Source organism: Eleutherodactylus coqui, chromosome 7 (assembly GCF_035609145.1).
Source record: "Eleutherodactylus coqui strain aEleCoq1 chromosome 7, aEleCoq1.hap1, whole genome shotgun sequence".
Taxonomy (NCBI): domain Eukaryota; kingdom Metazoa; phylum Chordata; class Amphibia; order Anura; family Eleutherodactylidae; genus Eleutherodactylus; species Eleutherodactylus coqui.
Window position 1 is genome coordinate 212,141,360 of NC_089843.1, and position 16,656 is coordinate 212,158,015.

The window sequence follows — 16,656 nt, forward strand, 5'->3', positions numbered from 1 at the left end:
AAGATACATTCCAAGAAAACCCATTTGGTCTGCAGCTAGACAAAGTTCTTCCCTATGGAGTTTTCCATTATATATTGCACACTCAGGGCTCAGTCACACGGGTGCATCGGCGCCCGTGTCACTGCAGGAAGAAGATGGCTGTACTTCAAGATGGACATCTCTCTGCAGTGTCGGGAGAAAGAACATGTGACCGGCTTCATTGCCGGTCATGTGTTCTTTCTTCAGTGCTGCGGGGAATCTTCCGTCTTAAAGTACGGCCGTCTTCTTCCTGCAGTAAGGGCTCAGTCACATGGGTGCATCGGCGCCGGTGTAGGGTGCCGATGCGCCAGTGTGACTGAGCCCTCAAGGTGATATTATATATCCACTATTTACTTGAATGGGGATGAGATGCAATACCAGACATAGACCATATAAACATCTGGTCCTGTTTCTAAGAAGACAACTCCCTTTTTTTAATCCTGGACAAACCATTTAATAATTGTGGGGTTACAAGTTCAGGTATAGTTAAACAAAATTAAAAAAAAGAACATAAGATGAAGGTACTTACTTCTTCTAATAACACTGGCATACCAAGCCTGATCGCATTCTCCAATGTCCGAAGGAAACCAACATCAGTCAGCTTAATGACTTTCAAGCCATTTTTGGTTTCTTTATTTCTGATCCAACGGTTGGCCTAACAAAAGATTTGATTTCAATTACAGACTAGTCATTGCTCTCTATACAAAATGTCATTTGCTCCCTTCTCAATTGGAATCGCAAGAGTGAAAATGAGCTGCTATACAATAGGAGGAAAGACTGAACTTGAGGTCTATCTCAGCCACATTACTAACCGCTTCATGTTGGGGATTAGCTGACTGTAGTTTTGTTTGAGGACTGACAGGAAGATAAGAAAATGTCTGCCTCCATGAAAATCACTTTATCTCCCATTTCCACTTCTAAAAAACCCACAGGTCTTGGAGTGCATCCTGATTAGTTTTCCAACAGATCCCACAAAACTGCCTATGTAAAATCAGATCCAGGTGCTACTGGACTCAAACCATGCGTATAGGGTTTCCTTAGTAGAAAAAGGTTTTATGAGAAAGTATGTCTAGAAAACCCAGAAGAGTTGCTGGACTTCATGAGAAGATCCCAGAAGATCATGAGACAGAGACGGGCTTACTTTGGAAATGTGATGAGCCCGAATTTGCTGGAAAAAGAGATGCTACTTGGAATGGTCAGTGGTGAAAGGCAACAGGGAAGACAGAAGACACGTTGGTTGTACACTATCAAGAAGGACACGGGGATGGACATTGAGCAACGGAAAGCAGCCATGGAGAATACAGAAGGATGGAGAGAACTGGCCTACAGATTATCCAAGAGGTGGACATGACTTGACGGATAGAATTGGAATGTCTAGACAAACTTCTCACCAAAGAAGTCCAGTTTCCTAGAGCATGTGAGAGGTATGGGGCACTTAATTAAATTAAAATATGCCACAACATATAAAGCTATCTGGTAGTATTTACAAGCTGGCCACTTCCCATAACTATGATTTGACAGCTGTTTCTCGGACATCCCCATTAAGATGTGCACTCAGTAGAACGTGCGTGTTTATTGCACTAGGGAGACAGATAGAAGCTGCTGTAAGAGGAACAAAGGTCTACATAGTCTCTCAGGGGAACAAAGGTCTACATACAGTACCTGATCTTGAGGGTCAATCATTAGGGGCCAGCGCCTTCCACGAGTAACAAGGATACCATTTTCAGTTGAAACAAGATCTCGGGGTAAGCCATCTGTATTCCACTGGCGAATTTCATAGGCATCACCCAAAATGTTTATGAGGTTGAAATTTGGACTTATAGGAATTTCAAGTTCTTGGCACTTTTTAATCCAACACTTTACAAGCTTGATGAAAAAAAGCAAAGAAAATAAGACATACACAGTGTACATAAGTACCAGTGATAGTGCTGTATGTGACATCATACATATCAAAAATATGTTATGGTTGATACTGTTACACATGATGCTATTATTTGCTATTATTTTCCTGAGTCTTTCTGCAAGTAGGAAGACCCATTATTCTCCCACTATATGAGGGACTTGTCAGGCCCCACATGGAATACTGCGTACAGTTCTGGTCACCGGAGCTCAGGAAAGATGTTGCAGCGCTTGAGGGGGTTCAAAGAAGGGCAACTAAACTAATAAACGGAAAGAGAGAACTGGAATACCCAGAGAGGCATCAAAATTGGGATTATTTACCCTGGAAAAAAGACGGCTAAGGGGCGATCAAATAACTATGTATATATACATGGGGGGACAATACAAGGATCTCTCCCATGATCTGTTTATACCCAGGACTGCGACTGTAACAACAGAGCATCCGCTACATCTAGATGAAAGCAGGTTTCATCACCAACACAGGGGGTTCTTTACTGTAAGAGCAGTGAGACTGTGGAACTCTCTGCCTGAGGACGTGGTGATGGCAAAATCCATAGAGGAGTTTAAGAGGGGACTTGATGTCTTTCTAGAGTGCTATGATATTACAGAACATAGACATTATGTGACCAGCGTGGTTGTTAATCTCGAATGCTGATCCAGGGATTACTCTTGCTGCCATTATGGAGTCGGAAAGGAATTTTTTTCCTCCAAATGAGCTAAATTGTCACGTTTTTTGCCTTCCTCTGGACCAACAAGGAGGGGGTGGGGTTGAAACAGGCTGAACTTGATGGACATTGCCTTCATTCAGCCTAACATACTATGTTACTATGATGGCCAAAGGGTAACCCGTAAGAGCAGTCATAAATTATGTGAAGTAACTTGGAGCCTTGGGGAGTTGAGCTGAAAGCTTCAGAAATGAAACACAGAATGAAAAACAAGTAATGTTTGAAACCTGAGTTCTGTGGACAATGCTAGTAATATTTTTCAGGCAAGTCAAGAAACTGCATAAAAAGAAACAGGTCCTATGGCTTAAAGAAATATTCTGGCTTCTAATAACTACTTGGGAGTATGCAAGGGGTGAGTCATATGCCTAAAACACCACTGAGCCCCTATCAACTGTAGCAGCGTCATTGCAATAGGATTAGCTACTTTCTGTTGTAGCTGGCCTACATTCACTAGGGTTGATTTTCTTGCCTTCATTATCTTATTAGTCCCACCTCCGGACCTCCCCTATAACTTCCTTCCATTCCCGATTATTGTGCTTCCTGTATCAGTCTAGCTTACTGTTTCTGTACTGCCTCATGCTACAAACTGTGATTGTTCCCAGCAAGAAAAACCAAGTAATCTTGTAGATATGATACCTTTTAATGGTTAACAAAAATACATGATGTTAATGCGAGCTTTTGGAAATACTCCGAGTCCTTCATCAAAGCATAATGAGATCACCTATGATTACTGTATATAGCGATACTGTAGCTACTTATATGGCCTGCAAAGCACCTGTGTAGAGCTGGAACCTACCATTACATGGTCACTGTATGCGCTATTGTAGAATAAATACTACAAGTGTTATGAAACACTGCAAAGGGGTTAAAGGGGTTGTCCCGCGCCGAAACGGGTTTTTTTTTTTTTCAATAGCCCCCCCGTTCGGCGCGAGACAACCCCGATGCAGGGGTTAAAAATAAAAACCGCACAGTGCTTACCTGAATCCCCGCGCTCCGGTGACTTCTTACTTACCTGCTGAAGATGGCCGCCGGGATCTTCTCCCTCGGTGGACCGCAGGGCTTCTGTGCGGTCCATTGCCGATTCCAGCCTCCTGATTGGCTGGAATCGGCACGTGACGGGGCGGAGCTACAAGGAGCCGCTCTCCGGCACGAGCGGCCCCATTCAGCAAAGAAGAAGACCCGGACTGCGCAAGCGCGTCTAATCTGGCGATTAGACGCTGAAAATTAGACGGCACCATGGAGACGAGGACGCCAGCAACGGAACAGGTAAGTGAATAACTTCTGTATGGCTCATAATTAATGCACGATGTACATTACAAAGTGCATTAATATGGCCATACAGAAGTGTATAGACCCACTTGCTTTCGCGGGACAACCCCTTTAAGGCCTAAGGGCCTGCATAAACCTGGAGCTGCCATTGATTCGTGCCATTAAAAAAAAGCCCTCAGATGGCTATGTCTATGGAAAAATAGAAAAGTTAGGGGTCTTGGAATGCAAGATGAAAAAATGAAAAAGCAAAAACATTTCTGGTTTTAAAAAAGTTAATGATAGCTTCTACGAGAACATAAAGTATCTTCATTATAAATCCCGGGTACAGAACACCTAAGGAATCACCCATGTTTTTTTTCATTGTATGCTTTCTTGATAGTGTCACATAAATGATCGAAAAAGCAGAGAGTTGACAGATTTGGAAGATTAATCTAATAAGTCACAGTGTGGCTACGGTGGGTACGATATATTTTTCCAGTTCCCGTGGTGATGTTTAATGCTTTATGAGCTCAACCCCAGAGTAGAAGCCACAATGCAGAACATCACATTTAGCCTAGGGAGATTTCAACATGACTAAGAAAGATCTCTGGCTCACTACATGCCTCACTAACCAAAGAGACCCACATTACTACTCATTCCGGTTTGGCTTAAAATAACAGGCAATATATACAAACATTTAATCAAAATTGCTACATACTGCATCTTATCAGAATATTAAGAGGGTGATCGTTGCTTAAAAGGAAATACGTATAAAGATATTGGTATAGAGAATCATGCAAAACTAGAAAATATAATTTCCTGCAATAAAAATAGGTAAACAATAGAGATGAGCGAGCATTGCCCTTAGCGAGTACCTGCCCGCTCGGGAGAAAAGGTTCGGGTGCCGGCGTGGGTGAGGGGTGAGTTGCGGCAGTGAGCATGGGGGAGCGGGGGGGGAGAGAGGGAGAGAGAGATCTCCCCTCTGTTCCTCCCCAGCCGCTCCCCCCTGCTCACTGCCGCAACTCACCTGTCTCTCCCCCACCACCGGCAGACGAATCTTTGCTCCCGAGCGGGCAGGTACTCGCTGAGGGCAATGCTCGATCAAACAATTGCACTTAGCGAGTATGCTCACTCAACTCTATTAAACAACTGTCTGGAAAAAGAATGCAAAATGATGCCATTTGCTTGATGTAATTTCTCTTCTGTTATGTGACTGTGAAACTCCACTGATCTCATTCAGGTAACCATGCAATCATGTAACCCATACATACTCCCGCCCCTTCTTTTCGCAGGCCCTTTCCACAAACCATTCTTCAAAAGGGACGTTTTTTTCTCCTAATTTGCATTACCCTTTCCAATCCACTGTCTGACGTCTGAAGACATTCTGATTGAAGGCTGTACAGCTCCGATATCAGAAGACATCCGGTAGGGTATTCTTACTGTACATTACTGGCCGCTCTGTTGTCGGGGGCCTCTCCAGCATGTCCCATACCGCAGTACTAGCACTAGCCAGCAGATGGCACCATTGTATAATGGCAGAAAGGGAAAGCCCCCTAGGAAACCCTGAATCCAAAATTGGATTGCAAAGGGTTAAAGAGACTATCAATGCAATTTTGAGGGGGGGATAGGGTGGAGCTTAGGATGTATGGTAAGGAACTGCATGTCTCTAGCATGCAGTAAAAAAGTTTTCTAATTTTTTTGTCCTATAACTTCTAAACCAGTAGATTAATGAATCATAGAATGGTAGAGTTGGAAGGGACCTCCAAGGTCATCGGGTCCAACCCCCTGCTCAATGCAGGATTCACTAAATCATCCCAGACAGATATCTGTCCAGCCTCTGTATAAAGACTTCCATTGAAGGAGAACTCCCCACCTCCAGTGGTAACCTGTTCCACTCATTGATCACCCTCACTGTCTAATATCTAATCTGTGTCTTCTCTCTTTCAGTTTCATCCCATTGCTTCTAGTCTTTCCTTGTGTAAATGAGTAATGGAGTAATTGCATTTTTAAAGTCCTTATTCCTGCCACTACCTCCTGAATTTCTCCACAGACAGCCATGTTGAGGCTTTCTTCCTTATTTTCTATATAATAAAAGAGTTAAAAAAGGTAATACTGACAGATCTATCACTATGCTGCACAAACAAGACAAGGAAAAATCAGCACTTCCCAAGTATAAATCTATTGGTGCACGTTAAACAATGACCGCAACTAAACAGTACAAACAGAAACACATGGTAACAATAGTCAACTCAAATATATTTTATCAGGAAAATATATAACTAATGTATATACTAGTCACATTAGAAAATGCAAGGTTTGTAGTATATAATATGATCAGAGTATATGGGCACATTCACCAACGTCCAGGTGATGATGCTTTTGGATAGGTCCTAACACTAATACCAGGCAGTTTAACGATAAACTGGGAAAGATGGGTTCCTACCTTTTAGCATACATCTCTTTTTGGCCTAAGCCTACAAATAAAACCAAGGACAGTAGGATACCAATGTATGTGGTCCAATTAAGGGAACAGGAAGCAGATGGGCGGGAGTGTACGACAAGGCGGAGGCAGCCAGGACTCAACCAATGTATATGCCGCACAAGCAAGAAAAAGTCAGCACTTCCCACATATAAACCTATAAGGGCACGTTAAACCGTGGCCACGACTAAACAGTATTGGATGGGCCTATATACTTTGATCATATTATATACTAAGAATACTGCATTTTCTAATGTGGTTAGTATATACATCAAAGTTATGTATTTTCCTGCTAAAAATGTTTTTTAGTACGGTTTCCATGTGTTTTTACAGATCTCTCTCTATGGTCATAACACTGTCTGTGTATACAAAAAAAGTCAGTAAAGGACTTCATTAAGCCCCGCCTATGAAAAGTGTCTAACCAAAAAACTGTCCTCATTGTCTACAGCAACCTGTCAGTTCTTAAACTGGTAGTTGATTGCCGCAGCTCATAGGGCATATGGACAAAAGTCATCTTCTTAGATATCCCCTTCAATAGGCATGATGCCATTGACTATACCATATACAATAATCCAAGAAGTCTGCTCAAACGTTTTACAGTATATTGACATTGTAGATCACAGGGTTAAGTTACATATGTGTTTGCATTCATAATTCTATATGTAATAATGTTTGAACTGTACTCCGAATTTTCAAATTGAACCCTGAAGAACACAACTGTTTCATATAAAGGAAAACAACCTCCTCGAAGTAAGTGTACAAATCCAAGTACTGAAAATGAAGCGATAGCAGACACTTACCAGTTGCCTATAGACAGCAGTAAAGGCACCAAAATAAGCAACACATGCGGCAGCAATTAAAACATTCCCTATAACGTTGGAGATCTCTTCTTGAAAACTCTCAATGCTCTCTTTCCATCGAACCTGTTCATCACCTAGTGCTGCTGTCAGCTTTCCTGCCCTGTTAAGTCGTGCTTGTGTAAGGGCCATGGTTTTGGCTAGAAGAAAGAAGATAAGCTTTTAAAAGAACATGTACGGTACAGGAAACAAAGACGAACATGAGAAAATTTTTTTTAAAAATCTAGAAACAAAATATTCTATCTTAGGCCTTAGTCAGACGGGCGTTTTTAGCCGCGATTTGCGCATGCGTCCGGCGATTTTATAAAACCATTGCTTTGCAATGGTATCGGACACATGAGCGCTTTTTATGCGCTAGTCCGATAAATTATAGAACAAAAAATCGCAGATCGCACCTATCTGCGATCTGCGATTCCTGTTCTCTTCTGTATATGCGCTCAATGGGGCCGGCGGCAGCAGCGCCGACCCCATTGAGAACATATAGAAGACAAATCATTCTTCTCTGCCACAGCTGTAACAGCTGTGGCAGAGAAGAACGATGTTTGCCCATTGAATTCAATGGAGCGGCAATACAGCCGCTCCATTGAAAGCAATGGGCTGCCGGCGTGCGCGGGGTGAATTGTCGGGAAGGGCTTAAATATATAAGCCCTTCCCTGCAATTCATCCTAAAATGTGTTAAAATAAAAAAATTGTATACTCACCTTTCCGCTGCAGCCGGAGTCCAGCCGCGGCTGCTGTCAGTTCTCCTGAACTGCTTCTTGGCACTATTCAGCCGGCGGGGCTTTAAAATCCCCGCCTGCTGAATGATCTGCCTCTGATTGGTCACAGCCCTGACCAATCAGAGGCCGGTTTCACTCACACACCCATTCATGAATTCATGAATGGGTGAGTGACTGCTGCCTCTCAACGCTGAGCCAATCAGGGGCAGGTCTGACTCACATCCATTCATGAATTCATGAATGGGTGTGAGTGAGGCATGCCTCTGATTGGCTCAGCGCTGAGCCAATCAGGGGGCAGGTCTGACTCACACCCCCTTCACACCCACTGCAGGATGGCCGCGCGGAGCTCCGGCTGCCGGGAGAAGGTGTGTATACAATTTTTTTTTATTTGAACACATTTTAGGATGAATTGCAGGGAAGGGCTTATATATTTAAGCCCTTACCGACAATTCATCCCGGGCTCGCCCGCAGCGCATTGCTTTAAATGGAGCGGCTGTATTGCCGTCTCCATTGAATGCAATGCGCTGGACAGCTCCGGCCCGTTTCTAATGAAACGCGGCTAGGAGCAGATTTTCGGGCGATTTGCGGGCGACTTGCGCGCACCGGTCACGCGATTTGCGGATGCGCATCCGTCATGCGATCCGCAAATCGCGCGAAAAAATGCCCGTCTGACTAAGGCCTTAGAGGTTTATAGATGCATTTAAAAAGTAATTCCACAACAGTTATCCATGAATAAAATCCACCCAAGAAGTAGACTAAAGTTTGTCATGACCTCCAAACTCATTTTTTATAGAAACAAAGAAAGGGGAATCAGCTTAGTTATCGAGAAATCTCTAACAAGAAATCACATCCAGCTTCAAGGATGGATAATAGTTCAAAACTTGGCATTATAGTTACAAACACAACCTAGCGAGTAAGTCTGGCTACTTATGCTTTTCAGATGTAAGTGTCCTTAGTCATAGCTAATTATTGAAGATGGATGTGCCCTCAAAAAAATATTCATCAGAAGAGAGAATTAAAGGGGTTCTGTCACTAAAAAAGAAAACTGCTATACTTCTCTATTCCTCCCCCATCAGTCTACTTACCAGATCTTCACCTCCCCTATCTTCTCCTGTCTCCTGCAGTCCAAGGGGGTCACTTCACCTCCAGCTGCCTGAATCTTCTCCTTCCTGTGAGGTTACATTATGTTGGCAGTCTTCCAATGTACATTACGTCACAGCTCACAGGCCAGCAGGAGGACTGCCTATCTTCTTCAGAGATTGCTCATGCCACCTATCTCTGAAATAGATTACAATTCCTTCCTAGGCAGTGAAGCTACAGCACAGGGATGTGACCTTCACTGACCCAGCAGGAAGGAATTTGTGATAAGCAGCCCTCATAACAAGCAGCCTGCTGTGAGCTGACCTGGGGCACTGGAGAAGCTCAACCAGGAGAAGATGTGATAAGGAGACTGACAGGGAAGGAATAGGTGAGTTTAGATAATTTTTTTTTAATGACAAAACCCCTTTAAGGCTGTAAAAGGGAGTCCGATAACATTTTTACTCTAGAAATAGCTCTTGACCAAAATGTTTCACCAACTACTAATTTTTAAAGTTTTCTTAACAAATCAGATCCTTTGCCAGAAAGTCAAGTAATTGATATTGTATTTTATTATTTTGGCTGAAACCTTCAGTAGAGTATATGTGGTGGATGAAACCTATACTAAGTAAAATTATGAAAGAAATGTCAAGATGAGCAATATAGATAAAGCAAAATTTAAACAAAGGCTGATAACTTGCTGAAACAAATTATCTTAACACAATTAAAAAGCCTTTGAAATGCAATTGAAGCAGCAAGAAAAATTTTGTGCCACAGTTTTTGTAATGTGTTAAGTTAAACTTTGCTATATCTGTAAATACATTTAACAATCTACATATATTTATATAAAGGTGCAAACCCTCACTGACTCACTCACTCACTGTCTGACTGACTGACTCGCCACTAATTCTCTAACTTCCCAGTGACGTACAAACATGAAATTTGGCAAGAGCATTCTTTAGGTACAAAATAGGAAAAGTAAGGGGGTCACAACTCAAAAATTCAATGCTAATTGCAAAAGTATTGGCAGCCCTACGTAATGTACCTAATCTGATTCTCTAACTTCCCGGTGTCGTACAAACATGAAATTTGGCAGGAGCATTCTTTAGGTCCGAAATAGGAAAAGGGGTCACAACTTGATTATTCAAAGCTAAGTGCAAAAGTATTGGCACCCCTGTGTAATGTACCTAATCCAATTCTCTGACTTCCTGGTGTTGTACAAACAGGAAATTTGGCATGACCATTCTTTAGGTCCTAAATAGGAAAAGTAAAGGGGTCCCAACTTGATTATTCAATGTTAATTGCAAAAGTATTGGTGCCCCTGTGTAATGTAACTTCACTGTGTTGTACAAGCGTGAAATTTGGCACGAGCATTCTTTAGGTCCTAAATAAGAAAACTAAAGGGCTCACAACTCAATTGTCCAATGCTAATTACAAAAGTAAGTACACCCCTATGTAATATAATATTCCGGTGTCGTATGAGCGTGAAATTTGGCACAAGCATTCTTTACGTCCTAAATGAGGAGAATGGGAGAAGTGGCACATTCTGCAAAGGGACATTGGTACATGCAGCCTGATGAGAACCTAACGCTCCTCTATGTGTATACATATTTTATTCCTCGATTCCTCTAAAGAAAACTTGACTTCATAAAATTTTCCGTGCGAACAACACATAAACATCTGTATCAAATTAACTCAGGCGAAGCTGGGTATATCAGCTAGTGTATTATATTTATAGATCGTATACTAAGGTAGCAACCAATTTGTAAAGAAAAACAATAATCATATTCATATTCATGCTTCTGAGTAGGGTATATTAACTTGTATATTCCCTAACTAGTGCTGTGGGATACATATACACTACAATCATTTTAAATACCTTACAAAGTCTGAAGAGAGATTATAATCCTGACATTTCCATTTTAATTTTGTGGATTCAACTAACCAAATATTTTGATGAGTTTATATACCCTTTGTCAAAAAAAATCAAGCACCTAGAAGGAGTTGTCGCTTTGAGCAAAACTCGATATGCAGTTATATCTCAGGCAGATATGCAAATGATTAGAGTTGTGGTGTGATTAGATGAACGGTCTTGCCACCTGAATGGCACCTAAAAGTGGGTGCCATTCAGGTGGCTCCCAGAAGCTACTTGTGTGTAATGACCTCTTCTTCAGCTTGTGTAGAGCTTGTTGACCACTAAACATGCCTCTATGATGCAATAGGAGAGATTTTGCCCAGTTATTACAGTTTAAGAGGGGGCACATTATTGGAATGCGAGAAACTGTATGCTTGTATCATGGAATTGTCCGCCACCTGGGCTGTTCTGACCACACTGTTAGGAGGTGTTAGGACCAGTAGATGCGTGAGGGCACACAACGCGACTGGGCTCAGGATGCCCTCGACAGACCACCAGTAGAGAGGATCATCAGATCATCTGACAAGCACGAGCAGCAACAACTGTTTTGTTGTCCACCATCCATAGACAAGTGGCACCATCATTACAGACCCCTGACACACACCGACCACCGCCCCCATTTGGAGTGGTGTTGTTGATGATGAAACTGGATTGCTACGGACTGGAATCTGCCTTTGTTGTAAAGTGGCACACTGTGCCTACTGCTGGTGTGATGGTCTGGGGGGCCATTGTATACGACAGCCAGTCACCCTTAGTGGCAGTATGAGGGACAATGACATCTCAGCGATATGTTCAGGACATCCCACAGCCACATGTGTTGCCTCTCATGACAGGGCTTCCAAGAGGCATTTTACAGCAAAATAATGCCCGGCAGCACACAGCAAGGGTGTCACAGGAATAACTTCCATAGTCTGCTATGTCAGCAGATTTATTGCCAATAGAGCATGTATGGGACCATCTGAGACACCAACTTTGACAGCCTATGAGTTTGCACAATCTAGTGGCTCAGTTACAGAAAATGTGGACTGAAATGCCTATATGCCTCCATTTCTTCCCATATCACATCTTGCATCTAAGCTAGGGGTGGTACAACAGGGTACTAGAGCTTCCATGCCTGCCCATATCACATCTTGTATCCAAGATAGAGGTGGTACAATAGAGTACTACAGCCTCCATGCCTGCCCTATCACATCTTGTATCCAAGCTAGAGGCGGCCCAACAGGGTACTAGAGCCTTCATGCCTACCTGTATCACATCTTTTATCCAAGCTACAGATGGCCATACAGGGTACTACAGCCTCCATGCCTGCCCTACCACATCTAGTATCCAAGCTAGAAGTGGCCCAACAGGGTACTACAGCCTTCATGCCTGCCTGTATCATATCTTGTATCCAAGCTACAGGTGGGCATACAGGGTACTAGAGCCTCCAAGCCCGCCCGTATGACATCTTGTATCGAAGCTAGAGGCGGTACAGCACGGTACTAGAGCCTCCATGCCAGTCCCTATCACATCTTGTATCCAAGCTACAGTAATACAGCAGGGTACCAGAGCCTCCATGCCCACCCATATCAAATCTTGTATCCAAGCTAGAGGTGGTACAACAGGGTACAAAAGCCTCCATGCCAGTCCCTATCACATCTTGTATCCAAGCTACAGTAATACAGCAGGGTACCAGAGCCTTCATGCCCACCCATATCAAATCTTGTATCCAAGCTAAAGGTGGTACAACAGGGTACCAGAGCCTCCATGCCCACCCATATCAAATCTTGCACCCAAGCTAGAGGCAGTACAACAGGGTACTAGAGCATGCCCACCCATATCAAATCTTGTATCCAAGCTAAAGGTGGTACAACAGGGTACTAGAGCCTCCATACCCTCCCGTATCACATCTTGTATCCAAGCTAGAGGCAGCCCAACAGGGCACTAGAGGTTCTTTTTTAAGTATTCAGTTTTCCACAATAAATTATCCTTTTGCTCTGATACTGTAATCACTCATCAATGTTATAATCACACATACAATGTTTCATTTAATTCCGACAACTGCGTCTAATTTTTTTTTACAGTGAGTGTATATAATATACATATATACACAAACATAATTTTCAAGCTGAGAGCAGGAAAACATAGTTCTATTTGGTGATTTGACCCCACAAAGGGTATCTGACACCACTGAACCAGACAGAAACCAGGGAACATTTCATCAGATCCTATAACTATAGCATTAGGCTTTGCAAAGTCGGTTGATTACATCTTAGCAAAAAATTCATTTTTTTTAATTTTCATTGTACAGTAACATGTCGTTTGTTTCTCTAGGTAAATCTTTAATAATTGGGTGCAATGATGCAAGTTGATAAAATCGTTAAAATACAGAAAACATTATACAAAAAGTGTAACTTCATTGAGCTGTAAATTAAATTAAAGTGTAAAGTAGTTTCCATAATATCAGCGCAGCAGCATTTTGGAACAGTTGTAGTCAGACGCACCAGCAAAATGTAAATGTGCCATTCGTCAGTGTGTTTTGCTGTTAAAGGTTCTTCCAAAAGTAGCACAGTAATGCTCAAGAACAACATGCAAATGGCATTGCTTACCAAGAGTTTCTTTTTCTCCAAGGCTTTTATCATATTGATCTTGTAGCTGCTTAATTTGCTCTTCTACATCTTTTAATTTTCTTTGCTTCTCTCGAAGAGTGGCCATAGTAGCATCAAGCTCAGCCTGAAGAAATGGGAAAACAATGGGAAGAGATGGGAACTAATAATGCTATATGTAACGTATTTCATGACTATCTTTGTATGATGGAAAAGCATTCTAGATTCATTTCCAGATATTGATTTGAAGTCAATAAAACACACAGGATCAAAGAAGATTAAGTTACTGCTACTGTTTCTCTTAGTGTCCCGAAACTATTAGTTATGCTCAAATGAGTCTAAGGAATTTGCCCATGTCTGAATGAGAATTTAGGGGGGGGGGAGGTGTGGACTTGGTAGGGAAGTTGCTAAATTATATTATATAAAAACTGGTAAAACTTATTGACTCGAGTATAAGCCGAGCTATACTCAAGTATATACTAGGTAAAGAAAAAAGGCAATACTCAACTCCCAGCCAGTGTCTGTGTCTCCGACGCAATAGTCTCCCCGGCGGTGCGGCAAGCTGCTTGAGACTTCTCCCCACTGTCATCTCTCTGCTCGGCTTTAAATTCCCCCGCCGTTAGCGCTGTGTAAGTAAGCGCTGTGATTGGATCAAGCGCTAGCCATTCACAGCTGGTGCTCGATAAGCCAATCACAGCCATTCAGTGATGTCATTCACTGAATGGCTCTGAATGATCGAGCACTGGCTGTGATTGGCTGGCCCTCGATCCAATCACAGCGCTTACCTACACAACGCTGATGGAAGGGGGATTCAAAGCTGAGCAGGGAGATAACAGTGGGGAGAATTCTCAAGCAGCTTGCCACACCGCCGGGGAGACCATCGTGCCAGAGACACAGACGCCGGCTGGGAGGTGAGTATTGCAGGTTTTTTGTTGTTTTTTTTTTTTTTACCTCACTCGAGTATAAGCCGTGGGGGGCTTTTTCAGCATAAAATGTGCTGAAAAACTAGGCTTATACTCGAGTATATACGGTAGTTCACATTGTTACCTTGGCATGTTGAGTACGAAAATGCAATACAGTCATATATCAATTATAACTGGTAGTACCTGTGCAGTTGCCAGTTTTTGTTTCTTTGGCTCAACTTCTTTTAGCACTCTGGAATACAAATCCATGGCTCTAACCCACATACACATGGATCGGCACGCTTTAGAGACTTTTTCCACCTTTTCTGGTATAAAATTGGAATTAGAAATATATTTTTGCAGTTTCAGCAAAATTTGAGGCTTTATGTTTTCCTTATCATATTCCATAAGCCTTTTTAGAAAATCAGAGTCACCAAGCAGTTTTTTTGCAGTAGTCCAGTCTGGCCTAAACATCACGAAACACATTCAGGAAAACATAACTTAAAATAGGGCAATAAACTGATTGCGTTTACTACAAAAATACAATTGCGTAAATTTTATGTCATGGTCAAATATGAAAAAGAGGCATTTACAAAAACAGCATACGATGACCTCCTGATGCGTGCCATTTATTAGAGAACGGAAGTGTAGTTTTTCATACTACTAAATATACTGTATATAGTGTGTTTACAACCATACATGTAATGGGACATCACAGTGTTTGTGAGCTCAATACAAAGGTTGCTGAATAAAGCATCATATAAATATGAATGACTGCCTGTTTACTGTGAATGGAGGCAGGCAGGCGGGAACAATCCCCAGCCTGCTCCACCTCCATTCAGTCAGTGATGCTCATTCCTCTGTAGAAGCACATGAACAATTAGTGCTGGAGATAATGCTATGTGGGGCACTTCAGGTAGCTTTTTTACTATCTGGGGTACGATAGGAGGAGGGATTGTGTAGAGATGTAGGAAGGATGTTAGAAAAATAAGGAAAAACAAGGAAAAATTAATGTCAAACTGCAGATTCAAGTAGTGGCTGGGAGATATTAACATAGCGGTCTGGGCTGGATTCAGAAGAAAGGGGAATGTGAACAACTCCCGTCAGAGAGGACATCACCTGTGAGCATTGGATATAAAAGTACTGTAATCACTTATATGTTCTGCGCTCCGCTAGACATCAGTTTTAGGACAGCATGTTGGTGTTTACCACATGCAGCATTGAATGGAGCCATTAAAAGTGCCAACTTGGCACCTCCCCTACCACTGCTGATATGTCCTTTACCCTGTGCTTTCTTCCTTGTTCTCTTTTTTCCTTTTTTGTTTACTATTTAGTGTAGTTTTATGTAAGTTTTCGGCTAACTTTGTAATTGTAGTCAGACTTGCAACTTTGAATGACTTTGTTACGTCTGCTCAGCGCACTAAAGAGGCACGGCTCTGTACGGATGCAGGAATGTATCCATTTAAAACTGCAAACACTCACACAATGTCTCAAGGACCAACAGCACCTCTCCAAGCTAAGATGGAAGGACCCTTGTCCCTTACTAATCAGGGAAAGTGGGGAACCCCTGCCTAAAAGCGGGGTAATCGTCTTGATAAGGTCGGCCCCACTGTCTTCATCCTGGACATGGCTACCCTTGATCAGGAACCCAGAAAGATGCACCAAGAACACACCAGACACAACACTGTTTACACACACTGAAACACAGAACAGGACTGCACCTAAAGCACATATCTGGCCACTTGCACAGACATAACACACACGTCACTGTTCACACCAACTGAACACAGAACAGGACAGTTCACACCTCATGTCTAGCCACCAGCACAGACATACAGAACATGTCGCTGTTCATACCAACATACAACAAGTAATGCACACCACATAGAACAGGACCGCACATAAAAGCAAATGACTGGCCACTTGCACAGACATACCACACATGTCACTGTTCACACCAACACACATGGTTGTGCATACAACATATATTATAGGAATCCCACTCAAAGCTCACATGCATACAGATGTAATACCATAGTCAGTCCAAGTGTCCTCACACCACGGGGAATAGAGATAGTCAGCCAACGTGCTGACAAAGGGATGTCTGGGGGGGCTACACCTGCCCAGGGATAGGGAGAAACCTGTGGCCACCTGCATCTGCGTGGTCACCGTACCACAGACTACACAATGTATGCACCCCAGACTGCAAGGAGGTGAGGGATCGCAGGTGAC

At 42.6% G+C, this 16,656-nt stretch overlaps 1 protein-coding gene across 2 annotated transcripts in view; it reads right to left on the minus strand.

Moving 5' to 3' along the window:
- Positions 1 to 16,656, minus strand: part of DNAH6 (dynein axonemal heavy chain 6) — a 286,055-nt gene that overhangs the window by 110,571 nt on the left and 158,828 nt on the right. For both annotated transcript variants that reach the window (XM_066574325.1, XM_066574326.1), the window contains 5 exons: positions 14,629 to 14,890; positions 13,526 to 13,649; positions 7,170 to 7,366; positions 1,681 to 1,884; positions 548 to 673 (listed from right to left, as the gene is read on the minus strand). In XM_066574325.1, coding sequence (XP_066430422.1) covers positions 548 to 673; positions 1,681 to 1,884; positions 7,170 to 7,366; positions 13,526 to 13,649; positions 14,629 to 14,890 — 913 coding nt within the window. The remainder of the gene's footprint in view (positions 1 to 547; positions 674 to 1,680; positions 1,885 to 7,169; positions 7,367 to 13,525; positions 13,650 to 14,628; positions 14,891 to 16,656) is intronic.